Source organism: Nicotiana tomentosiformis, chromosome 5 (assembly GCF_000390325.3).
Source record: "Nicotiana tomentosiformis chromosome 5, ASM39032v3, whole genome shotgun sequence".
In the NCBI taxonomy this organism is placed as follows: Eukaryota; Viridiplantae; Streptophyta; class Magnoliopsida; order Solanales; family Solanaceae; genus Nicotiana; species Nicotiana tomentosiformis.
Genome location: NC_090816.1, coordinates 78,348,950 through 78,375,764, shown reverse-complemented (window position 1 = coordinate 78,375,764; position 26,815 = coordinate 78,348,950). Strand labels below are relative to the sequence as shown.

General features: G+C 40.9%; 2 protein-coding genes and 1 long non-coding RNA gene across 3 annotated transcripts; 2 read left to right on the top strand and 1 right to left on the bottom strand.

Annotated features, from left to right (window-relative positions):
• Positions 1-8,526: 8,526 nt before the first annotated feature.
• On the bottom strand, positions 8,527-9,858 carry LOC138891808 (uncharacterized). The gene is made up of 2 exons (XR_011408135.1): positions 9,390-9,858; positions 8,527-8,994 (listed from the first exon to the last, which is right to left on the bottom strand). It is a non-coding gene; the product is annotated as an uncharacterized lncRNA (long non-coding RNA).
• Positions 9,859-12,578: 2,720 nt separating this feature from the next.
• On the top strand, positions 12,579-13,642 carry LOC138892616 (uncharacterized). Its single transcript, XM_070176352.1, has 4 exons — positions 12,579-12,764; positions 12,843-13,118; positions 13,248-13,309; positions 13,447-13,642. The coding sequence occupies exons 1-4, from the start codon at positions 12,579-12,581 to the stop codon at positions 13,640-13,642; spliced, it is 720 nt and encodes a 239-aa protein (XP_070032453.1).
• A 2,770-nt stretch (positions 13,643-16,412) lies between these two features.
• LOC138892615 (uncharacterized) lies at positions 16,413-16,844 on the top strand. Its single transcript, XM_070176351.1, has one exon. It carries the CDS (start codon positions 16,413-16,415, stop codon positions 16,842-16,844), a length of 432 nt encoding a protein of 143 aa, XP_070032452.1.
• The last annotated feature ends 9,971 nt before the right edge of the window (positions 16,845-26,815 follow it).

Below are 26,815 nucleotides of genomic sequence, written 5' to 3'. Positions count from 1 at the left end.
TATTACAAAGTATATAGTCAAGGGAAGGAAAAGACGAGGGGTGACAGGCCTTGGGACAATAAAAGAGTATAGGCCATAAAGTCATATCCTCATTTTGAGAAATAAGTTAGTGACTCCAACGCGACTACCAGAACGAAAAGTTAGACATCAGAGTAATAAAAATTAGTATGGGCTGGTGAACAACAGATAAACTAGACATGAATTAGGGACTGAGTGATTTGATAATAATCGGCATCATGGGAATTTCAAAGATTGAGTTTCGGCAATGACAGAATGGACGACAGAATAATAACCTTTAAAGTTCATTCAGGAAGACGCTTTCCTAAAGCAAGCAATATGAGCAAAGTTAAGTTTAAGGGACTATGTGTGCCAGTTACACTAGGTGTTATCCTCGTTAGTAAGGAATTTTGTTATCCTTGGTACAGAAGGATTACCGCAAGGCGAGTAGGGGTCATCGAGGATGTGAAAAGATTCCAAAGATGAAGAGGTAAAACATCTATAGGTAGGTCGTCGTAGCACTAAATCTTAGTACTCCCCTAAAGGGGGGGAATATGGAGTAATGTGGCAATAAGTCAAAGTTAAGTGGTTCTAGTAACTATGGAATGGTAAAGGAAGAATGCAATAAAAATGAGAAAGGGATGAGATTACACTCCATAAGAAAGTGGCACCTATCGTCGCTAATGAGCAGGAAGTGAAACCAAAAGTAATATTCTAGATCATATCAGTTGCATAAATAAAATTTTGGCATGCTTGGGAACTAAGATAAATCCAGTTAGAAGAGTGCAGGCCTCATAAGAAGTCAGTATGGAGCTCCCACCGGATTGTGTATACACCAGAGGTGCAAGTATTATAAGAGTGATTCAAATTGTGGATGAGAATTATACCTATGTGGAAGGAGGGTTATGAAAAAGATAGAAGATACAATGTGAGATTTTAAGGTAAGTAAGGTAAATGTGAACAACATATGAGATACATAGGTGCAGAAGGTTGTGAATAATACATACTTAAGATAGAGTGCTAGAAGTGCTGGGATTCAGTATCCAAGAATGATAGCGGTGTTATTAGTGGCATATCTTCCAGCCTATGGTTTCTAGGTACCGAGAGGTCTAGTTAAGAGAGTAAAGAAGAGTTAGAGACAATGTGATGTCTCGCTTGATATTTCAGAATAACATACGGAAGTCTATGGTGCAAGAAAGTTGAAGGAAGGTTGCGAGTAGTATAAATAGATATATGTAGGTCGCAAGCTAAAGTATGGTAGAGCAACAAGGTTTTAGGAAGACAGGAGTAAGGATAAAAAAGTCGAGTGAGAAGGTGACGAGAATGGATAAGTCCTCGGGATTAAGCCAATGAAAACTACAGAGTTGATGGTTTCTCTAAGTTATAGAAAGCTCAGTATAGCCTGAATGAACTCAAAGGAGTCTAAGACTAGTAGCGTTTAGAAGAGATGGAATGCTGCACTGGTAGTAGAATGAGGGTGTAATTGTGGTAGATAAAGGATGACGTTTGGGTCTTCGATTGAGTAATGATTTGAAAAAAAAAGGATTTCATGAATTGTACAGGATTAAAATACCTACGTAAGGTGAATCTCATTGGGATGCTATGAAATACGGTTATGGAAGTATAATATCGCCCCTAGGTGGATCAGTCTAATCACTTCAGATGTTCCCTGATGACACGTGAGCCCTAGTGGTAGTGTTACATAAGAGGTCAAGTTATCAGTGCTAGATTATAGATCAACATTAAGGTGAATCAACAATAGATGGATAAAAGTTCAACAATATGAGATGAGATCAGGCTGTCATTCTTAAGATAAATAGTAATGAGGAAGCATTAAAGGACTTATATTTATACATATATGATAAACAGCAAGAGAATAACCTAGAATTGGGTAGCAGACCTCGGTAATAATAAATCGAAGTAAGAGTTAGGATATAGTATGACCTACCTAACTGCAGTAAAGCCATAAGGATAGATAACTAAGGCTATGAAATAAGATATAGCAATAGCCGTAAGTTCGACAAAGTACCGAGCGAAGAACTTCAGTACACGTATAGATGCTTAGAGGGACATCTTGTCAAGTTCCGTATATGCTCCCAAAGCGAGGCCTGGAGATTGGCTAAAAGCGGGAGAGAAGAGTCGCATAGGTGCACATACAAGGATAAAGTCGTACAGGATGCATGACAGAAGGTAGCAACAGTTATGAGATTGGAAGAATTCCAACCACAGGCCGTGGTGTGAGAAACAGTCCTAAAGGTGGGAATGCCCTAGACTTTCGATTTATTCACAGAACAGTTGCCTAAATGGCAAAGACAGTATTAAAACCATTCGTAAGAGCTATCCGGTTATGAGACTGATAAGTGGACCAGTCAACATTCGAGGATGAATGTTCCAAAGGGGGGAATTACATTACACCTCACAGTATTACATCGATGCTACACTCCGCAGTATTATGACGATGTTACACCCTGTAGTATTGTACGTTGGATTTGTCGTAAGATAATTGACATCAGTTCAAGGACAAGATTATTTTGAGGTTATAAGTATTATTCTATTTCAAACATGTGATAAGTAAATTCGTGAAGGTGAGAGGGTAAGGGAATCGAAGAAAATGAGTTTCGTCGAAGTTTGACATTTTGGGATAAAATACGGTCCAAGCGATAATACCCTGTATTTATAGACTCTTTCCATACAAGGTACCACATGACCATGAGAGTAAGGTATATAAAGTGTGTTAAAGATGATTAGTATTTTAACTAATTTGAAATAATTCTTATTATGTGGATAATTGGTTAATTATTGATTTTTTAGTGGGAGATTAGCATGTAATTGAAAATTGGTGGATATGTTTGGTGGGAACATCATCCCCAACGTGGCAGCAAGGGATAATATTTGTCAATACCAAACAATGACTCTTTGGTTTATGTACTAGGTAGCATATTTAGGGGATGTTTTTGCAATGTAATCCACACAAGTGGGGCCCACAACCTACAATGATAAGAAACATTCCTACATCTTTAAGTGTGATGTTTTATGTTTTCTAAGTAACGGATGGAGCCTTAAAACAGTCCATATGAACCCTTATAACACTACAGCAGCGTGAGATGCAATTCTAAGAGAGCACGGTATAATCTTTCTCAAGAATATCATACGGATTTTTCTCTATTTCGATCCGTCGTTACGTATTTTTCGCAAAAGACGTGGGTTAGAGGGATTGTTAAGAGAATCGGCTCAGGTATGTTAAGTCTATCCCTTTTTTTCTTTTTGGTATGATCCATATGATACAAACGAAACAAACAAACGCACAACTTTCATAAATGTCTCTATTCGTAGAAGCACTAGCGGTGCCTATGTTCTTGAATTACCATGTGTCTTATTATTATATCTTATGTTCATGGGTCTCAGAAAAATGCGTAATTGATAAAGTTTATCCGAAGACATATTGATCCTACGACATTCCGAGAAATTTTATTAACTTACTTCTTATGCATTTCATTCATTTATACACGTACATTGACCCATGACCAGATGGCGTTATATATACGTATATTATATGTATTTGGGGTATGGAAAAAGGTTATGGCGTTATATACGCACCACCACCTGATCAGCTAGTATACAATGATGATTTTGCCCATAGTGGCCGAAATGATATGATGGGATGCCCTCAGAGGCTTGATGATGTTATGTATGAATATACCTATGCATGATATGACATTTATACGCATATGCATGACATTATAAATGCTTCATGATTCACAGAGCTATTCAGACTTATAGGTTGAGTCTTTTCCTTCATGTTTCTTTCATGTTTACTATATATTGCTTTCATGCCTTACATACTCAGTTCTTTATTTGTACTGACGTCCCTTTTGCCTGGGTAAGCTGTGTTTCATGCCCGCAGGTCCTGATAGACAGGTTGAGAGTCCTCCAAGTAGGCTAACAGCTCAGCGGACAGTATTGGTGTGCTCTATTTGTTTCGAATTTGCCTATTTGGTCAGTATGATTTAGACACGTATTGATTTGTATGGTGAGGCCATGTCCCTACCTTTATGATATTTATCTATTCTTAGAGATTTTTAGACAGATGTCAAGTATATATATATACTTGTATGGCCTTTTCGGCCTGTGTTTTGAGTATATAAAGGATCATGCCAGCCTTATAGTCCCGTACGTCATATGTAAAAGTCGGTATATCATGTTGGGTGATCCTATGTTGTGTATTCCCTCATACTTTATTCTAGTTATCTCATGATAGCCTTTCTGGTTCATTTACCTATGATAGTAAAATACGAAAAATACGTTACGTTGGTGCTCGGTTGAGTAAGGTATCAGATGCCCGTCGCGGCCCATTGGTTTGGGTCGTGACATAATGATTTACAGGTTGACGATTCTAAGTGTTAGGATTCTCGTATCAGCTACTTGGTGAGCCCCACTTCTTTCAAGGCATTACCATTACTTTATAATCTTTCAATATTTACAGACATCTAGCAATTTCAGTACTTCATTAGAGGCTTCATACACTAAAGTAATAGTTAGACAAAGCCGTAGGCTTTTCATGTTAAGCAATGTTAGCTACAATTATGTTTTAGACTTATAATAGTATTTTCGCACTTGATTTATATCATTTAGACTTTCAATATATCAGCATGTATTAGTTTATCTTTCGCATTCAGTATGTTATGATATCACATGTTGATTCAGTCAGCTAGTTGGTTTGCTCGGTCATATGTAGTCAGGCACCGAGTGTCGTGTTACGTCCAGGCCTAGGTTTGAGGCATGACAGATGTCCCATGATATCTAGGGTCATCATGCATTTTAAACTTTTTGGGAATTGGTAAAGGTGTTGCACTTAGCTTCCAGGGTTGTTGCGAATATTTGTCAATATCCACACCCTTGATTATTGGAGGCACGCCAAGTATTTGTTCTATACGCTCATTTTGCTCCTTGAGCTTTTTCTGCAAAGTTAATACTAAACTTTGTAACTTGAAATTATTCGGTGTTCCTGATTCTCCATCTCTGGATTCATTTGGTATTTTTTCACTTCCTGAGTTGTCAAGCCTTGAACGCGAATTTTCTAGGGTGGTATTTACTGGTGGAGGAGTTTGCACAACGTTGGGCAATCCACTCGCAAAAGTTCACAATGCTTCAATCACATGTTGTGCAATTAACTGCTTCAAAGTATCTTGCTCATTAGCTTGTTCACCTACTTGTTACCCATCAGTGCGAGTAGCAGACCTTTCAGCTGAACTTTTTCGTGAATATTGCGGAGTAGTTGTGGGTGTGTGATGTGGTAGAGTTCCGCCTTGTTGATCCACCTGATCATTGTCGTTAGCATTAGACATGTTTTGTTGCTAAAATATAAAATTTGGAAAAGAATAAATTATCAGATTCCCGGTAACGGAATCAATTTGTTTAACCCAAAAATAGTTTTTACGGTCAAAACTAATATTAAAGAAAATTGGGTTACGGATAATCAAATTTACTTCACTTTCTTGATAATACATAAATAAAGTAAATAATTGAAATAATAAGTAACGGAAAGAAAGCTTATTGTTGATTGCTAATCTCTCCTAGAATTACGAATTGAAATCTTGAATCAAGTAAAATAAAAGGTTTATTGCATATATTTAGAGATATTCAGGTGATTGTACAAAATAAGGTATGGATCCTTATATAAGGATACACAGTTGTAACGGTTTTCCTACTTAATTGTGACTCGTTATTGGCATCAATTACCTTAATTTCCTGTTGCAAAATGTACTTGTAACAGTTATGGTAATAAAATAGGATCGTACATAATCAAAGCTAATGTTGATTCTCTTTCCATATTTACAACCGCCTCATGAATCGTCCCATTTTATGGTCTTCATGCATCTCGTGCCTTTTTTCAGCTATCAGATCTGGTATCTTTTCTGAGAGAACACCGTGGGTATTTTATCCATACCTTTCTGTCTTTCTTTTTTGACCCAATTATAAGTGCAACTTGTCACCTCGTTGTTGGTCCATGTGTCATGCATTTTTTCCACCAACACCGCCAAAAGTGTACTATAGTCTTGCCCATAATATAGGATTTGACTAATCTAAGCTCGCAAATCTAGGTCAAATAGGACTGTTGTAGTGTAAGCTAAAGGACGGATACGATATATTTAAAATAATAGTGGCTAACCTCCCTAAGCACTTTTAATACAATGTAACTTTAACTCTTAAGCGCACACTTATCATAGCCCAATTTCAAAATACCATATGACAAGATTGTACCACGACACTCCCAATTTTTCTAAGCACTTCACATCTAACAACTTACCAGCAAGGACATGACTTATTTTGGACAATATATTTTTGTATGTATGTTTTTTCTGCATTCCCAGCTAGTGATAGTTTTTACACTACTGCACATTTCTTCCTTTCTTTGGTCCACTCAAATACTACACATGTTTCCTCCTTATTTGTTTCTAATGCTTGTTCTTGTGACTTAAGTGCTTTCAGAGGTAAAAAAATTCAAAAACAATCAATTAAGTACAAAATGGGATATAGGTTTGTAATGTGATTACCCAAAAAAAGTCCTTGTGCAAGTAGGGCAAACAACCTGGCCCTTCAGCTTCTTTGTGTTCTTCACTCAACTCTTGCTTCAATTCGATCACTAATAGTCTTCTTCTGTCACATACATTATCTAAACATATAAAGCACATAATGAGCTTTACAAAAATCAAAAGCCATGCAAACTATGGTACATAAGCAGAGGCGGATCCGGGATTCGAAGGTTGCGGGTGCCACCATGTTATGCATAGAATATACATGTCAGTAGTTACAAAGATAGATTAGGAATAATGGGTCGGTTCGGTTAGTTTTTTGTTAATTTGAATAGGTCTTTCATTCACAAAGCAAATAAGTTTGATTTTAGTTCAAAATTTTAACGCTTAATTTAAACACATTCTAAATAAAAATACAAAAGAAAAATAATATTTCATGAAAGAGCGCCTCCAATATAAGTATTTGCTTAAAGAGTACCTTAACTACACTATATATTCTTTGTTTGACTAGATTAATTTACTTGTATTGTTCTTTATTTATTTTTTCATCTTAATTGTTGACTTATATGACAATTATTTTCAAAGAAAAACTTTTAACATTCAACCTATGATATTTGACTCAAAACGATTATGAATCAAGCCATTTAATTTTTTTTCAAAACCCAATAGAAGATATTGCTCAAATTATATTCCACTATATAAATTAATATCGTTTCATTTAAAATAAAGAAATTATATGCTAATTAAAATCAATTAAAATTACCTATAAAAAATAATTATTCATAAAATAAGGTATAATGATAGAAACAAAATGAGAACTGAAAGTTAAAAAAATGAAGAAGAGAGACTTAGCAAGTAATAAAAGGAGGGAAAGAGCCGAAAAAGAAGGAAAAGGGGTGAGGCCCTAGGGTTCAACTGAAAATAAAGAAAATATTAACAAGTAGAAAAAAGAAAAAATCAAAGGAGCTGCTCTAACAGGGAATCGAACTTGCATTCATGAGGCCAAGGAAAGCCTTCAAAGGGAAGGCTGAACCAATGGCACCTGCTTTCACTTTGTGACTTCTAGATGTCACTCTATCCATTTATACGTTTCTTCACAGAGATATTACGTATATAGTAAGAATTTTAGCGAAGCGAGCGGGTGCCGTGGTATCCCTACTTCATAAGGTAGATCCGCCCCTATACATAAGCACAAGATACGAGGCGAATATACACTAAATATGTACACCTCTAGCCGAATATCATGGATTTTATGCCATGTGGATTTTATGCCATGTAACAGACAAACCCATGGATTTTATGCCATGTGAATTGAATTAGTCGGATTAGTGAGTACACCAAGTGGTTTAAACAAGAACAAGGAGCTAGGACTGCCTAAATAAAATGGTGTGCATAATACTCTATTTGCTCTATTTTATATTGTATTATTTCTTTATTAGTTTATTTAATATCTTATTTTTAATGGTATATTTATGTAGCCACAACAATCTCACTGTATATTTAAAATGGAAAATTCTAAAATTATTTTGTTTTTCTATAACTCAGTGCCTAGTAAAATTACAGCCATATCAACACAGTTGGAGTAGTTTGAAGGGAAAGTTACACATTTGGCCGGTTGGTCCAAAATAATTACATATGTTAGCCAATATACAAAAAATATATGTTGATTATGTATAAAATATGTATATATTTTGTATATTATATATTAATATACAAAAAAATATACATTTAGATCTAAATCACATTATATATTAAAGGCACGAAGCTGAGGATATGGCTGTAATTTCAGTATCACAGTAGTGATACTGAAATTAGTGCTTTATTGTACAAGTATTTAGATTTTCTGTGATAAGCTGAGAGAGCCCTGTGGCCCCCATAGTAATTAGAGAGTTGAAGCTACTACAAACGTTTCTAATACTCATCAAATGCCAAGGTAACATTTTTTATTTCTTAGAATAGGCCTTTTGTAATAATGTATGAGTGGAGGGAACTAAAATTATTAAAAAATCAAATAAATTCTTCACCTTTCTTTACTATAGGAAGAATACAGCTGCTCCAATAATCTGGGAAAATACTGGTATTAATTCTACTACAGACGGTGCATTGATTTAGTGGCACCATCTTTTACCCAGTCATCCACCAAAAGATTAGCAATGAAGGAATATAATTGGAAGGAAAAAATTAGAGCAAAAAAGGAACTAGCTAGCCCCCAAATGTTTGTTTGGGGAATGGACGAAAAAGAGGCCTCATTTAGACCTGTAGTATGACTAAAACATTTGATGTGATCTATTCTAATTAGGGATGTTTCATAGTGCTTGTTGTGTACGTATTTTTAAACAGACAGGCAAATCTACAGGAGGCTCTTCCAATGATTCCAATTCACTAACTCCATTTTCCACCAGGAAAGACATGGCCAAACCCCAAGTTATATGAATATCCAAGTGACAGTGCATTAACCAGACTCCTATTTAATAACAACAACAACAAAAATGTAAGTCCAAAAGCTCGATGCGGAGAAGAATTGGAAGCTATAAAAGGATTGGAGTTATATACACTGATAGTGGAAATATATTTTCAACAAAAATTTATAATGTTGTTTTGAAAGGTGCATTAACAGTTGAATCCGATACCAACAATATCCCCCCCTCCCCCACAAAAAAAATAATGTTCGCTTTTAGGCTTTACAATCAATCAATATGACCGACAGTTTTGCCTTCATAACTCAAGGTTCATATTAGGGAATATCATGTTCGTTCTCATTTTTATCGTTTTACTAAATATTTTTTATATTAACTGTTAATAGAAATTAATTTTTCTTTTTTTTTTGGTAGAAGATAAACCCTTTTCTATTATTCTCACCTGGGTTGTCTGCGACAAATCTGATGACTGACCATCCATTGACAGGTAAACTTGTCGTGTTTCTACGAGGTGGGTCAACAAGATTGAATTTAGCTGTATCAGTTTGAGGATTAAAGTTCCCAAAGCCCTCACCAATGATGTAGAAACCATATCCATGAAGATGGATTGGGTGGTTTTCACCTGTGACGATGCTTGTTCCCTGTAATACAACTTGCACATTTGCCCCATATTTTAGCTTATAAACCTTAGTTCCTGGAACTGGTTGCCAGAGTGATTGGCTTACATTGCCCGTATAATCAAATTTCACAGGTGGAACTGTTGGAAAATCAGTTGAGAAAATTCCAGGTATGCCTTGGTGGTGTGCTTGCAGAATGGAGAAGTTGGGCGGTTGCACAAAAGACACTGTTCATACTGGCAGTGAATCGAGTTCCATTTGGACCTTGACAACTGCTGGAGCTTGCACCTAGTTGGAAATAATAAACTTAAATGTTAAAAGTATGCTAAAGTGTTCTCCTGAGTTATTCAATGTGCGTCTTTTGAGTCATCCTAGAATGTTTATTACTCCTAATTGTGGTTCATATAACTACGAGTTTAAGGAACATTATATGTGCGTGTGAGAGGGAGAGTTTATCTCTCTCTTCCATCCTCATTGTGCTTTTGTTTACCCGAAAAACGGATAGAGTTGAATTTATACGTAATTCTAAGAATACGTGGTATAACTTGGCACAAACCGAAAAAAGCAAGTAGAAATATATCGAATATTGACCGTAAAAAGAATGAAATACAAACCAAATTGAGTGGAAAACGATTTATGAACAACCAAGACGAATCAATGTACAAAGCCCAAAAAAGGATAATCTCTATATGAATATCAATAATCTTTTCAATATGGGAGTGTGTAGATGCCTTGATCTCTCTTGCAGAAATGATAGTCATTCTTCTTATAGTGGAGAAAACCCTACCTTAGATATAAAAAATACATAGTTGGGATCCCATGATAGATTAGTTAATTGTCTTTTCCTTAATTTCCGCCGTGATTCTCTCCCTTAGTACGGCTATAACAGCTCTTGTCTCTTAGCTCAATCTTGATCGGACTTGGTATTGGTCGATCTCCAGATTTAGAGCTCGATATTGACTCGAGCTCGATATTGACTCGAGGCCCGGTATTGACTCGGTCTCGGTATTGGTCGGTCTCTGGCTCTTGAGCTCGATAACACCACTTAACATCATAGTTCGATTTGGACCCTAGCTCGATAATGACTTTGAGCTCGGTATTTGATCGGTCCCTGAAACTTGAGCTCGGCATCCTAGCTTCAGATCTCATCTCGATATTATGAAGACGACCTTCGGTCCATTATGTTCCAATCTTGACTAATCATATGAAGGTCAAAACTGGTTTTGACCGTATACAGGTAGTCCCTTCATTTCTCGGGAAGGATGTGGCGAGAAAAGACATGATTTTCCAACGGCAAGACTAGATATACACTGACGTTTGCATTGAGCCCAACCATGACGTACGTGATAGATGTCCCGTCGGTTCAGTTACCAAGTCATTAAATGTGTGTCAGACGATGGTCGGCCACTGCTGATATTGAATCGTCATTGCCAACACTCTAAATAGCTCATCTCTTTACCATTTTTTACTTTTAGATCTCCAATCTCCAAATCTTCTAAGTTCCTTTTCACATTTTCTAAGTTCTTCATCTGCAAATCTGTGATTTTCACTACAAAATCTTTCCTTAGAACACCAAATCATGTCATCTCCCTCTATTTTCAATCTTTAAATCCAAATGGCGAAAACGTCAAAAATTGTTCCTCAAAAAGAAAACACTTATTCTTCACGGCCCGCCGGCGACAAAACACTGGTGGATCCACGACCTGAGGAATGTGTTCCCGGGGGATGTGTTCTCACTATTGATTTTAAGACCGATAAAGCCTCGTCGGCTCCCGGGTCATCCGAAACAAGCCAGTATCGAGGAATATGTGCTTGATAACTGAGGGATATCTTAGACAGGTAAGGAATGATTGTAACTGGGAGAACAAAGAAGTGATAATCCTGGCTCCCGAAGAAGATATTACTACTTATGTGAAAGGGGTTTTAAGTGTTTATACTTACCCTTTCACGTTGGGCCCCCTCGACCCTGTTGTCATCGATTTTTGCCATCAATACTGCATAACCCTAGGCCAAATCCATCCTTTCACCCTCGACCACCTCATCAGGTTGTACAGCCCCCGCCTCTACCGAGGTGGGTTAATAAAACTCCAGCGTCGGACCACCAAAGTGTTGTTCTTGAGCATAGACGAGGACAAGGATTGAGGCTGGATGGGCCGGTTCTTTCGAGTGAAGACTTCCGACCTAATCCCGACCGAGAAGATTCCATTTCCTGAGGATTGGAATATGAAGCGTAAGTATAATCCTACTATTAGCTCCTATTGTTTTGCTCCTTCATTTCTTTCTCACCGATATTCTTTTCCATGATGTAGCGATTGTTTGGATGCCCGGTGCAATTCCTAACCTTAAGAGCTGGGTATGGGACCTGGCTTCGACCTCTACATATGCCGAGCGCTCGTGGCGCAATTTATCAAAAGGCCAATGGGAGGCCAAAACGCATGGTAAGCTTCTTTCCCACGTCTTTGTTGACTTTGTAAAGCGTTTCTTACTTGTTTTCATTTTATACAGGCCTTGGCAAAGATGTTGTTATGAGGCCCTTATCCGGTGAGGAGGAGACTTCGTTCTCGGTACCAAAACTGGCGAAGGACAAAAAGAGGAAAAAGATCTCGACCTCCAAGGATCCAGAATCTAAGAAGGCGGCTCATAAGCCGAGGAATAATATCATCCTCCTGACCGAAGGCTTTGTTAGGCGTCTTAGGGATGAAGATGAAGAAGAGGAAGATGATGACTCTAGGCTGGTGGCCCGAGTGAAAATGAGCACCGAGGCCCCAAAGGTTGCTGAATCGGTGAAGGCAGTAGAGATTCCATCTCATGATGAGGGAGTCTGGGGAAGAGAATTGGTCGAAGTCCCCGAGTCTTCGAGGATTGAGGCTACCTCCCACCATAATGAGCCAATGGTGGGTACGGCAGTAGGGGCTGATCTCGAGGCTCCTCGAGATGGATAGAATGCCCCAAGTGGTTCACTTGGGGCAATAGAAATTGGAGGCTCCCCGTTGCTCCCCTTGTTTTTCGAGGGAATGATTCGAGAGGCTTGGGCCTTGAAGACCCTTTTCGTCGAAGGAAGCCGCGTAAGGGAAGATCCCTTTTGTGATTATTATACTGGGGTCGAAGATGCTACTGGCCTAAGCGATTTGAAGGTCTCGAGGAAGGACTCGGGTGAGGCATCGGGCCTTTTCAACGAAATGCAGCAAGCTCTGAATCAGGTAAGCCTTAACTCCCCTTTTTGGTATTACCCTTGTGATTGTTTTTCTTTTCTAACTTCTTTTCTTCTTTCTATGTAGGCCTCAGCGCTTCATCGGGAAGCATGTTTTCGGTCCCGAGCTGAGCTGAGTCGGTACGAGGCCGACCTTCGAGGGCTCACGGAGGAGAGAAATGCCCTTAAACTCCTCTGCGGGCAAAGAGAAGAGGAAATCAAGGACCTCCGAGCCGAGTTGGCCAAGGCTCACCAAGATCAGTCCGACATGATCAAGCAGGAAATTAAAATTTCAAAAGCTCACGGGCTCGATTCGGGAATGGAGGCTAACATTTCAATCTCACAGCTGCAGCAGAAGATCGAGGTGATCGGGTAGCTTCCCGAGGAAGTCGATATGATGAAGGCGAAGACCTTGGGTTTGAAAGACGATATGGACCACTTTGCTGCAGAAAAAGAGACTGCCTTATCCTAATTGTCATCGGCTGAATGTCAGCTTCGAGGAATGAAAGAGAAGAGCTCGGCTCAGGCGAAGAAAATAGCGGAGCTCGAAGCTCGGTTGGCTTCCGTACTTGAAAAGGCCAAATCTGAAGCTGAAAAGGCTAAATCCTAGGCAGACGCGATCGGGTTGTAGCCAAGACCACTCAAACTCGAGCACATTGGGTTGCTAAACTCGCCAAATGCCAATCTCGGAGGGAAACCCTCGAGGAGATCCATGCTCGAGGTTTAGACCTTACCGAAGAGATAATAAAGGCTAAAGAACTTGAAGCCGATGCTGGAGCCTTAGCATCTGATGCTGACGATGATGATAATGAGAGCAAGAGTGGGTCTAAGAGCGGGGAGAAGCTCGATGGAGAAGATACTGCCCCCGGAGAAAATCAGGAACCTTAAAGTTTTTTCTCTTTTTGATCTTTTTATGTAGGGTCCTGATCGGACCTTGTAAATACTCATATATATATTTAGTGATCTTTTCCTTTCCCGACTTTTCTTTGTTTCATTTTCTGCCTTGTAAAAATTTTGTTTCATTCATGCCTTATGAAAGTTTTCATAAATTCGAGGCTTTAGGCAATTTGATTGAAGTCGAACCTTGTATTCTTTATAATCGAGAGTGTTTGCTCGAACTCGAAGTAATGTAGCCCGTAGGATTTATGGTTGAGAGAGTGTTTTCTCGCGCTCGAAGTAAGAGTAGACCTTAGGCTTAATAATCAATTGAGTGTTTGCTCGAACTCGAAGTAATGTAGCACGTAGGCTTTAGGGTCAAGCCAGTGTTTGCTCGAGCTCGAAGTAAGGATAAACCTTAGGCTTAATAGTCGAGTGAGTGTCAGCTCAAATTAAGAGTAGCCTTTAGGCTTATGGTTGAGTAAGTGTTTTCTCGAACTCGAAGTAATGTAGACCTTAGGCTTTATGGTCAAGTGAGTGTTTGTTCGAACTCGAAGCAATAGTATCTAATCGTGATGAGGGAGTCTCGGGAAGAGAATTGATAGAAGTCCCTGAGTCGTCGAGGATCGAGGCTACCTCCCACCATAATGCGCCAATGGTGGGTACGACATCATGGGCTGATCTCGAGGCCCCTCGAGATGGAGAGAATGCCCCAAGTGGTTCACTTGGGGCAATAGAAATTGGAGGCTCCCCGCTTCTCCCCTCGATTTTCGAGGGATTGATTCGAGAGGCTCGGGCCTTGAAGACCCTTTCCATCGAAGGAGGCCACGGAAAGGAAGATCCCTTTTGTTATTATTTTATTGGGGTCGAAGATGCTACCGGCCTGAGAAATTTGAAGGTCTCGAGGAAGGACTCCGGTGAGGCATCAGGCCTTTTCAAGGAACTGCAGCAAGCTCTGAATCGGGTAAGCCTTAACTCTCCTTTTTGGTATTACCCTTGTGATCGTTTTTCTTTTCTAACTTCTTTTCTTCTTTCTGCGTTGGCCTCAGCGCTTCATCGCGAAGCATGTTCTCGGTCCCGAGCTGAGCTGCGTCAGTACGAGGCCAACTTTCGAGAGCTCACAGAGGAGAGAAATGCCCTTAAACTCCTCTACGGGCAAAGAGAAGAGGAAATCAAGGACCTCCGAGCCGAGTTGGCCAAGGCTCACCAAGATCAGTCCGACCTGATCGAGTAGGTAATGAAAATTTCAAAAGATCACGGGCTCGATTCGGGAACGGAGGCTAACATTTCAATCTCATAGCTGTAACAGAAGATCGAGGTGATCCGGCAGCTTCGCGAGGAGGTCGATACGATGAAGGCAGAGACCTTGGGTTGGAAAGAAGGTATTGACCATTTTGCTGCAGAAAAAGAGACTGCCTAATCCCAATTGTCATCGAACGAAAGTTAGCTTCGAGGCATGAACGAGAAGAGCTCGGCTCAGGCAAAGAAAATAGCGGAGCTCGAAGCTCGGTTGGCTTCCGAACTTGAAAAGGCCAAATCTGAAACTGAAAAGGCTAGAGCCGAGGTAGAAGCGATTGTGGCCGTCTATCAAGCCGATGATGAAGCCGCTCAAGTACAAGCGAGAGAGGAAGCCGAGACTGCTCACAATCGAGCATATTTGGTTGCTGAACTTGCCAAATGCCAATCTCGGAGGGAAACCCTCGAGGAGATCCGTGCTCGAGGTTTCGACCTTATCGAAGAGATAATAAAGGCTAAAGAACTTGAAGCCGATGCTGGAGCCTTAGCTTCCGATGATGACGATGATGATGATGAGAGCAAGAGTGGGTCTAAGAGCGGGGAGAAGCTCTATGGAGAAGATACTGCCCCCGGAGAAAATCAGGAAGCAATAGTATCCAATCGTGATGAGGGAGTCTCGGGAAGAGAATTGGTAGAAGTCCCCGAGTCGTCGAGGATCGAGGCTACCTCCCACCATAATGAGCCAATGGTGGGTACGACATCATGGGCTGATCTCGAGGCCCCTCGAAATGGAGAGAATGCCCCAAGTGGTTCACTTGGGGTAATAGAAATTGGAGGCTCCCCGCTGCTCCCCTCATTTTTCGAGGGAATGATTCGAGAGGCTCGGGCCTTGAAGACCCTTTCCGTCAAAGGAGGCCACGGAAGGGAAGATCCCTTTTTTGATTATTTTATTGGGGTCGTAGATGCTACCGGCCTGAGCGATTTGAAGGTCTCGAGGAAGGAATCGGGTGAGGCATCAGGCCTTTTCAACGAACTGCAGTAAGCTCTGAATCGGGTAAGCCTTAACTCCCCTTTTTGGTATTACCCTTGTGATCGTTTTTCTTTTCTAACTTCTTTTCTTCTGTCTGCGTTGGACTCAATGCTTCATCGGGAAGAATGTTCTCGGTCCCAAGCTGAGCTGCGTCGGTACGAGGCCGACTTTCGAGAGCTCACAGAGGAGAGAAATGCCCTTAAACTCCTCTACGGGAAAAGAGAAGAGGGAATCAAGGACCTCCGAGCCGAGTTGGCCAAGGCTCACCAAGATCAGTCCGACCTGATCGAGCATGTAATGAAAAATTCAAAAGATCACGGGCTCGATTCGGGAGCGGAGGCTAACATTTCAATCTCATAGCTGTAGCAGAAGATCGAGGTGATCGGGCAGCTTTGCGAGGAGGTCGATACGATGAAGGCAGAGACCTTGGGCTGGAAAGAAGGTATTGACCACTTTGCTGCAGAAAAAGAGACTGCCTTATCCCAATTGTCATCGGCCAAAAGTTAGCTTTGAGGCATGAACGAGAAGAGCTTGGCTCAGGCGAAGAAAATAGTGGAGCTCGAAGCTCGGTTGGCTTCCGAACTTGAAAAGTTCAAATCTGAAGCTGAAAAGGCTATAACCGAGGCAGAAGCGATCGCGGTCGTCTATCAAGCCGATGCTGAAGCCGCTCAAGTACAAGCGAGAGAGGAAGCCGAGACCGCTCAAACTCGAGCACATTTAGTTGGTGAACTCGCCAAATGCCAATCTCGGAGGGAAACCCTCGAGGAGATCCATGCTCGAGGTTTCGAACTTACCGAAGAGATAATAAAGGCTAAAAAACTTGAAGTCGATGCTGGAGCCTTAGCTTCCGATGATGACGATGATGATGATGAGAGCAAGAGTGGGTCTAAGAGCGGGGAGAAGCTCGATGGAGAAGATACTGCCCCCGAAGAAAATCAGGAACCTTAGGGTTTTTTCCCTTTTTGATCTTTTTGTGTAGGGTGCTGATTGGACCTTGTAAATACTCATATATATTTAAAGATCTTTTCCTTTCCTGACTTGTCTTTGTTTCATTTTATGCCTTGTGAAAATTTTGTTTCATTCATGCCTTATGAAAGTTTTCATAAGATCGAGGCTTTAGGTAATTTGATCAAAGTCGGACCTTGTAGTCTTTATAACCAAGTGAGCGTTTGCTCGAACTCGAAGTAATCTAGCCTGTAGGCTTTATGGTCGAGCGAGTGTTTGCTCGAGCTCGAAGTAAGAATAAACCTTAGGCTTAATAGTCAAGTGAGTGTTTGCTCGAACTCAAAGTAATGTAGCCCGTAGTCTTTATGGTCGAGCGAGTGTTTGCTCGAGCTCGAAGTAAGGATAGCCCTAAGGCTTAATAGTCAAGTGAGTGTTAGCTCGAACTCGAATTAAGAGTAGCCTTTAGGCTTATGGTTGAGTGAGTATTTGCTCGAACTCGAAGTAATGTAGCCCTTAGGCTTTATACTCGAGTGACTGTTTGCTCGAACTCGAAGCAAGAGTAGCCCTTAGGCTTAATAGTCGAGTGAGTGTTAGCTCGAACTCGAATTAAGAGTAGCCTTTAGGCTTATGATTGAGTGAGTGTTTGCTCGAACTCGAAGTAATGTAGCCCTTAGACTTTATGGTCGAGTGAGTGTTTGCTCGAACTCGAAGCAAGAGTAGCCCTTAGGCTTAATAGTCGAGTGAATGTTTGCTCAAACTCGAAGTAATATAGCCCGTAGGTCGAGCAAGTGTTTGCTCGAGCTCGAAGTAAGAGTAGCCCTTAAGCTTAATAGCCGAGTGAGTGTTTGCTCTAACTCGAAGTAATGTAGCCCTTAGGCTTTATGGTCGAGTGAGTGTTTGCTCGAACTCAAAGCAAGAGTAGCCCTTAGGCTTAATAGTCTAGTTAATGTTTGCTCGAACTCGAAGTAATATAGCCCGTAGGCTTAATGGTCGAGCGAGTGTTTGCTCGAGATCGAAGTAAGAGTAGCCCTTAGGCTTAATAGTCGAGTGAGTGTTTACTCGAACTCGAAGTGATGTAGCCCGTAGGCTTAATAGTCGAGTGAGTGTTTGCTCGAACTCAAAGTAACGTAGCCCATAGGTTTAATGGTCGAGCGAGTGTTTGCTCGAGCTCGAAGTAATGTAGCCCGTAGGCTTAATGGTCGAGCGAGTGGTTGCACGATCTCGAAGTAAGAGTATCCCTTAGGCTTAATAGTCGAGTGAGTGTTTGCTTGAACTCGAAGTAATGTAGCCCGTATGTTGAATAGTCGAGTGAGTGTTTGCTCGAACTCGAAGTAACGTAGCCCGTAGGCTTAATGGTCTAGCGAGTGTTTGCTCGAGCTCGAAGTAAGAATAGCCTTTAGGCTTGTGGTCGAGTGAGTGTTTGCTCGAACTCGGAGGTGGAGATCGAGGTGATCGGGAACATGTACCCCGAGAATAGAACAGCGAGGCCGACGCTCTTGCAAACTTATGTTCATCGGTCGGAGATGACGAACTCAACTCGGGGACTATCGTACAACTCATGAGATTGGTAATCGAAGAAGGACATACCGAAATAAACTCCACAAGTTTAACCTGGGATTGGAGAAACAAATATATAGAGTACTTCAAGAACGGGAAGCTTCCATCAGATCCAGAAGAATCTAGGGCTCTACCCACAAAGGCAACACGGTTCACCTTGTCCAATGATGGAACACTGTTTAGAAGGATGTTCGATGGTCCACTGGCAATCTGTTTGGTACCGGGAGATACCGACTACATCCTACGTGAGATTCACGAGGGCACTTGTAGGAATCATTCCGGTGCCGATTCGTTGGTCCACAAAATAATCAGAGCAGGATATTATTGTATCGATATGGACAAGGATGCAAGGGAGTTCGTTCGAAAATGCGACAAATATAAAAAATATGCACCCATGATTCATCAACCCAGGGAACTTCTCCACTTGGTCCTATCTCCATGGCATTTCATAAAATGGGGGATGGACATTGTCGGCCCCCTCCCATCGACCCCAGGTAAAGCTCCGTTTATTTTGCTTATGACTGATTATTTTTCTAAATGGGTTGAAGCACAAGCTTTCGAGAAAGTCAAAGAAAAAGAAGTGATAGACTTCATTTGGGACCACATCATATGTCGATTCGGGGTGCCAGCCGAGATTGTATGTGATAATGGAAAATAATTTATCGGCAGCAAAGTAACTAAATTTCTCAAGGATCACAAAATAAAAAGGATCCTATCAACACCTTATCATCCCAGCGGAAACGAACAGGCCGAATCGACCAACAAAACTACAATCCAAAATCTTAAGAAAAAATTAACCAACGCTAAAGGAAAATGGAGAGAAATACTACCCGAAGACCTATGGGCATACCGCACAACATCGAAATACAGTACCGGAGCAACACCATTCTCGTTGGTTTATGGCGCCGAAGCTCTTGTCCCGGTTGAAGTCGGAGAACCCAGCATCAGATTTTGGTATGCGACAAATGAATCGAATAATGAAACCATGAACACGAGCTTAGAATTATTGGACGCAAAATGGGAAGCCGCCCTCGTCCGATTGGCCGCCCAAAAATAGCGGATCGAAAGGTACTATAATCGAAGAACCAACCTTCGATATTTTAAAATTGGGGACTTAGTCCTAAGGAAAGTCACCCTCAACACCCGAAATTCGAATGAAGGGAAACTGGGTCCGAACTGAGAAGGACCGTATCAGGTTCTCTAAATCGTCGAAAAAGGATCCTACAAGCTCGGTGTGATAAACGGCAAACAACTGCCAAGAAATTGAAATGTGTCGCACCTAAAATGATACTTCTGCTAAGGTACGACCCTTCCATGATCATTTATATTTCGAAACTAACTCTTGTAGGAGTTCGACCAGGAACAGGGATGTTCAACTCGAAGCCTTTAGGCCTGAAAGCACGCGTTGCACTCTTCTTCCCTAGACCGGTTTTGTCCCAAATGGGTTTTTCGGTAAGGTTTTTAATGAGGCAACCATTGATCGTGCTAACTTAGAACAATTCAACAGTATTCGAGGCCTCTTTACAATCAACCTCGAATACTGGAGGGCATTGCCGTCGAATAAATCAAGTTCGATATAAGAAAGTTATTTCATGTCAAACAAGGTTTCGATACGAAAATGTGTAAGGGCCAAATGGTCAAACGAACCATGTCCGCGTAGTTTGCTTGAGCCCTGGCACAAAACACGAACACATGTATAAAGACTTATAAAGAGAAACTTCTTCTTTACCGATATCTCATATGTTAGAAAGATGTTTCTACTTCATGTTCAAACAGGCTTAAGGGCCGACCACGACCGGAGCAAACACTCGCTCGACCATTAAGCCTACCGGCTACATTACTTCGAGTTCGAGCAAACACTCACTCGACTATTAAGCCAAAGGGCTACTCTTGCTTCGAGTTCGAGCAAACACTCACTCGACCATAAATCCTAAGGGCTACATTACATAGAGTTCGAGCAAACACTCACTCGACTATAAGCCTAAGGGCTATTCTTACTTCGAGCTCGAGCAAACACTCGCTCGACCAATAAGCATACGGGCTACGTTACTTCGAGTTCGAGCAAACACTCACTCAACTATTAAGCCTAAGGGCTACTCTTACTTCGAGTTCGAGCAAACACTCACTCGACCATAAAGCCTAAGGGCTACATTACATCGAGTTCGAGCAAAAACTCACTCGACTATAAGCCTAAGGGCTATTCTTACTTCGAGCTCGAGCAAACACTCACTCGACCAATAAGCATACGGGCTACGTTACTTCGAGTTCGAGAAAACACTCACTCGACTATTAAGCATACAGGCTACATTACTTCGAGTTTGAGCAAATACTCACTCGACTATTAAGCCTAAGGGCTACTCTTACTTCGATCTCGAGCAAACTCTCGCTCAACCATAAGCCTAAAGGCTACCCTTAATTCGAGTTCGAGCTAACACTAACTAGACTATTAAGCCTAAGGGCTACTCTTGCTTCGAGTTTGAGCAAACACTCACTCAACCATAAAGCCTAAGGGCTACATTACTTCGAGTTCAAGCAAACACTCACTCAACCATAAGCCTAAAGGCTACTCTTAATTCGAGTTCGAGCTAACACTCACTCGACTATAAAGCCTAAGAGCTATCCTTACTTCGAGCTCGAGCAAACACTCGCTCGACCATAAAACCTACGGGCTACATTACTTCGAGTTCGAGAAAACACTCACTCGACTATTAAGCCTAAGGGATACTCTTACTTCGAGCTCGAGAAAACACTCGCTCGACCATAAATCCTACGGGCTATATTACTTCGAGTTCGAGAAAACGCTCACTCGGTTATAAAGACTACAAGGTCCGACTTCGATCAAATTGCCTAAAGCCTCGAACTTATGAAAACTTTCATAAGGCATGAATGAAACAAAACTTTCACAAGGAAAAAAATAAAACAAAGACAATTCGGGAAAGGAAACAATCTTTATATATATAAGAGTATTTACAAGTTCCGATCAGGACCCTACACAAAAAGATTAAAAAGAGAAAAAAACCCTAATGTTCCTGATTTTCTCTGGGGGCAGTCTCTTCTCCATCGAGCTCCTCCCCGCTCTCAGACCCACTCTTGCTCATATCATCATCATCGTCATCATCGGAAGCTAAGGCTCCAGCATCAGCTTCGAGTTATTTAGCCTTTATTACCTCTTCAGTAAGGTCGAAACCTCGAGCATGGATCTCCTCGAGGGTTTCTCTCTAAATTGGCATTTGGCGAGTTCAGCAACCCAATGTGCTCGAGTTTGAGCGGTCTCGGCTGCCTCTCTCGCTTGTACTTGAGTGACTTCAGCATCGGCTTGGTAGACGGCCACGATCGTGTCTGCCTTGGTTTTAGCCTTTTCAGCTTCATATTTGGTCTTTTCAAGTTCGAAAGCCAACCGGCTACTTTCTTTGCCTGAGCCGAGCTCTTCTCTTTCAGCCTCAAAGCTGACTTTTGGCTGATGACAATTGGGATAAGGCAGTCTCTGTATCTGCAGCAAAGCGGTCCATACCTTCTTTCCAACCCAAGGTCTCCGCCTTCATCGTATCGACCTCCTCGCGGAGCTTCCCGATCACCTCGATCTTCTGCTGCAGTTATGAGATTGAAATGTTAGCCTCAATTCCCGAATCAAGCCCGTGAGCTTTTAAAATTGTTATTACCTGCTCGATCAGGTCGGACTGATCTTGGTGAGCCTTGGCCAACTCGGCTCGAAGGTCCTTGATTTCCTCTTCTCTTTGCCTGCAGAGGAGTTTAAGGGCATTTCTATCCTCCGTGAGCCCTCGAAGGTCGGCCTCGCACCGACTCAACTCAGCTCGGGACCTAGAAAATGCTTCCCGATGAAGCTCTGAGGCCTACGCAGAAAGAAGAAAACAAGTTAGAAAAGAAATCACAAGGGTAATACCAAAAAGGGGAGTTAAGCCTTACCCGGTTTAGAGCTTGCTGCACTTCGTTGAAAAGGCCTGATGCCTCACTCGAGTTCTTACTCGAGACCTCCAAATCGCTCAGGCGGGTAGCATCTTCGACCCCAGTAAAATTATCACAAAAGGGATCTTCCCTTCTGTGGCCTTCTTCGACGAAAAGGGTCTTCAAGGCCCGAGCCTCTCGAATCATTCCCTCGGAAAATGAGGGGAGTAGCGGGGAGCCTCCAATTTCTATTGCCCCAAGTGAACCACTTGGATCGTTCTCTCCATCTCAAGGGGCCCCGAGATCAACCCCTGCAGCCGTACCCACCATTGGATCATTATGGTGGGAGGTAGCCTCGATCCTCGATGACTCGAGGACTTCAACCAATTCTCTTCCCGAGACTCCCTCATCACGAGATGGAATTTCTGCTGCCTTCACCGATTCAGTAGCCTTTGGGGTATAGGTGCTCATTTTCACTCGGGCCACCAGCCCGAAGTCATCATCTTCCTCTTCATCCCTAAGATGCCGAACAAAGTCTTCGGTCAGAAGGATGATATTATTCCTTGGCATACGAGCCGCCTTCTTAGATTCCGGTTCCTCGGAGGTCGAGATCTTTTTTCTCTTTTTGTCCTTCGCCAGTTTCGGTACTAGGATCGAAGTCTCATAACAACAGTTTTACCAATGTCACCACCCAAACCGATGGGCCACGTCGGGCACCCGGTGCCTTACTCAACCGAGTACCAACATTTCATATCATTCTTATCGTACTGTCATTGTCAAATAGGCAAAATGGGCCATCATGGGCTAACCAGAATAAACATAAGGGAATACTCAATATAAGACGACCCAATTTGACGTAAACAAGTGACATAGGGCCTATATGACTAAAATTACACTGAACATAGGCCGATAAGGCTGTACAATCTTTCACGTACACGATATATGTCTACAAGCCTCTAAAGATACATAAATGTTATAAAGGTCGGGACAGAGGCCCGCCATACCAATCAAAACATGTCATAATCATACTGACCAATAGCAACTCCGGAGCAAATGGAGCGCACCAACATTTTCCGCTAAGCTGATAACCTACTTGGAGGACTCTCGACCTGTCTATCGGGACCTGCGGGCATGAATCACAGTGTCCCCATAAAAAAGGGAGGTCAGTACAAATAATGTACCGAGTATGTAAGGAATGAAAATCAGTAAACAATAGACATGAGAAAACATGGAGTAAAAGACTCGACATGTTTGTCTGAATAACTCTGTGGATCATTAATATTTACAATGTCATGCATATGCGTATAAATATCATGCCATGATTAGGTATATGCGCTCATAACATCATCAAGCCTCTGAGGCATCCCATCATATCATCTCGGCCACTGTGGGCAAATCATCAACGTATACCAATTGATCAGGTGGTGGTGCGTATATAACGTCGTAACCTTTTCCCATATCCCTTATACATATAATATATGTGTATATAACACCATCTGGTCATGGGTCAATGTACATGTATAAATGCATGAAATGCATAAGAAATATGTTAATAAGATTTCTCGGAATGTCTTAAAATCAATATTCCTTTCGGATAAACTTTATCAAATACGTATTTTCCTGAGACCCATGAACAGAAGAAATAATAATAATTCACATGGGGAATCAAGAATATAGACACCCCTAGTACTTCTATGAATAGAGTCATTTATGAAAGTTGTGTATTTTGCTCGTTTCGTTTCTATCATTTGGATCATGCCAAAAAGAAAGAATGGATAGCCTTAACATACCTTAACCGATTCTCTTGACAATCCCTTTAACACCATTGATTGCGACAACACGTAACGGCAGATCGAAGTAGGAAAAAATCCGTATGATATTCTTGAAATAGATTACACTGTACTCCCTTATAATAGCCAAATCTCACATTTTTATATATGACCCTCACGTTCCTAAGAATGGATATGTGACTCTCACATTCTTAAGACTTATAAATCTCACATTGATAAGATGTTAAGAAATTTCATATGAGTTATTCTGAAGCTCCATCGTTACATTAGAGAACATACCATTACCTCTTAATGAGCTAAGAATCTTTCTTATAATTGTGGGTTTGTGTGTAAGGATTATTTGCCATAAATCCCCCTAACATGCCGCCTAGCCATAAAGTCCAAGACTCACCCTTTGATATTTGGTCTTAACTCATCTTGCTGCCACATTTTTGGAGGGGGTGGGGTTAAAGTTTATCCAAGTGTTATAATTAATTATCTAATCTTTCCCTAAATATCATTAATTATCCAGTTTTTCACATAATTAAGAATTACCTCAAATTACTTAAAATAATACTCACTTTTAACACACTTTATGCACCCTACTATCATGGTAATGTGGTACCTTGTATGGTACTAGTTCATAAATACCGTGTATTTTAGCTCGGGTCATATTTTATCCAAAATGTCAAACGTCGACGAAATTCATTTTCATCGATTTGCTTACCCTCTCACCTTCACGAATTTACTCGTCACTTGTTTGAAATAGCATAATGCTTATAATCTCAAAATAATCTCATTCTCGAACTTACGTCGATTAACTTACAACGAAACTTTAACGTACGAAAATGCGGGATGTAATATCTCATTTTCGAGCTTTTATCAATTTACTTATGGAGTACTTTTACGTACGAAAACATGGGGGTGTAAAATCATTCCCCCCTTTGGAACATTCGTCCTCAAATGTTGACTGATACACTTATCATTCTCATAACCCATAGCTCTTGCGAATACATTAGTACTCCTCTTGGCATCTAGGCAACTGTTCTGTGAATGAATCCTAAATGCCAGGGCATTCCCCCATTTAGGCCCCTTTCTCACACCACGACTCGTGGTCGGAATCATTCCAATCTTGTAACTGTTGCTACCTTCTGTCATGTAGCCTGTACGACTTTTTCATTGTATGTGCGCCTATGCGACTCTTCTCTCTTTTTTCCTATCGCTAGGCCTCACTTTGTAAGCATATACAGAGATTGATAAGATGTCTCTCTGGGCATCTATAGGTATACTGAAGTTCTTTGCTCGATACTTTGTTGAACTTACGAATATTGCTATATCTTATTTCATAGACCCGGTTATCCATTCGTATGACTTTACTGCATCTAGGTAGGTCATACTATACCATAACTCTTACTTCAATTTATCGTTATTGAGGTCTGCTACCGAACGCCAGGTTACTTTCGTTGCTTATCCCATATGTATAAATCTAAGTCCTTTAATGCTTCCTCATTACTGTTCATCTTAAGAATGACGGCCTAATCCCATCTCATACTTTGTGACTTTTGTCCATCTATTTTTGATTCACCTCAATATTGATCTACAATATAGCACTGATAAGTTGAAACTTCTTGTGTAATACCTTGCCACTAGGGCTTACGTTGCATCGAGGAATATTTGAAGTGATTTTCCTGATCCGCTTAGCGGCAAAACTGTACTTCAATAACCGTATTTTATAGCATCCCAATGTGATTCACTTACGTGGGTATTTTAATCCCGTACAATTCATGAAATCCTCTTCAAATCATTACTCAATCGAAGGCCCAATCGTCATCCTTTATCTTTCACAATTACACCCTCTGTGTACTATCGGGGCGGCATTCCATCTCTTCTAAATGCCATTAGTCTTAGACTTCTTTGAGTTCATTCAGGCTATACTGAGCTTTCTATAACTTAGAGAAATCATTAGCTTTCTTGTTTTCATGGGCTTAATCCTGAGGACTTATCCATTCTCGTCACCTTCTCACTCACCCTTTCTTATCCTTACTCATGTCTTCCTAAAACCTTGTTGCTTTACCATACTATAGCTTGCGACCTACACATATTTATTTATACTACTCGCAACCTTCCTTCAACTTTCTTGCATCATAGGTTTCCTTATATCATCCTGGAACATCAAGTGAGACATCACATTGTCTCTAACTCTTCTTTACTCTATTAATTAGACCTCTCGATACTTAGAAACCATAGGTTGGAAGATATGCCACTGACAACATCGCTACCATTCCTGGATACTGAATCCCAGCGCTTCTAACCTTCTATCTGTAGTATGGATTATTCGCATCCTTCTGCATTTCAGTATCTCGTACGTTGTTCACCTTTACCTTACTTACCTTAAAATCCTGCATCACATCTTCTATCTTTTTCATGACTTTGCTGTAACACAGGTATAATTCACATCCATAACTTGAAGCTCTATTATAATACTTGTACCTCTGGTGCATACACAATCCAGTGAGAGCCTTATGCTGACTTCTTATGAGGCTGGTACTCTTCTAACTGGCTTTATCGTAAAGCCGTTATAGAATATGGCTATTGTACTATCTCTTTTTAACCTCTGATATTTAAGAGTGATCCTGCAATGTTCTCAATCGCGAGGTCTATAATTTTCTGGGTCCAATAATCAGACTCTTGATTTACTTAGTTGGTGTAACTCTTTAGTTTCCTCTTCCCTCTGATCAACCTTTA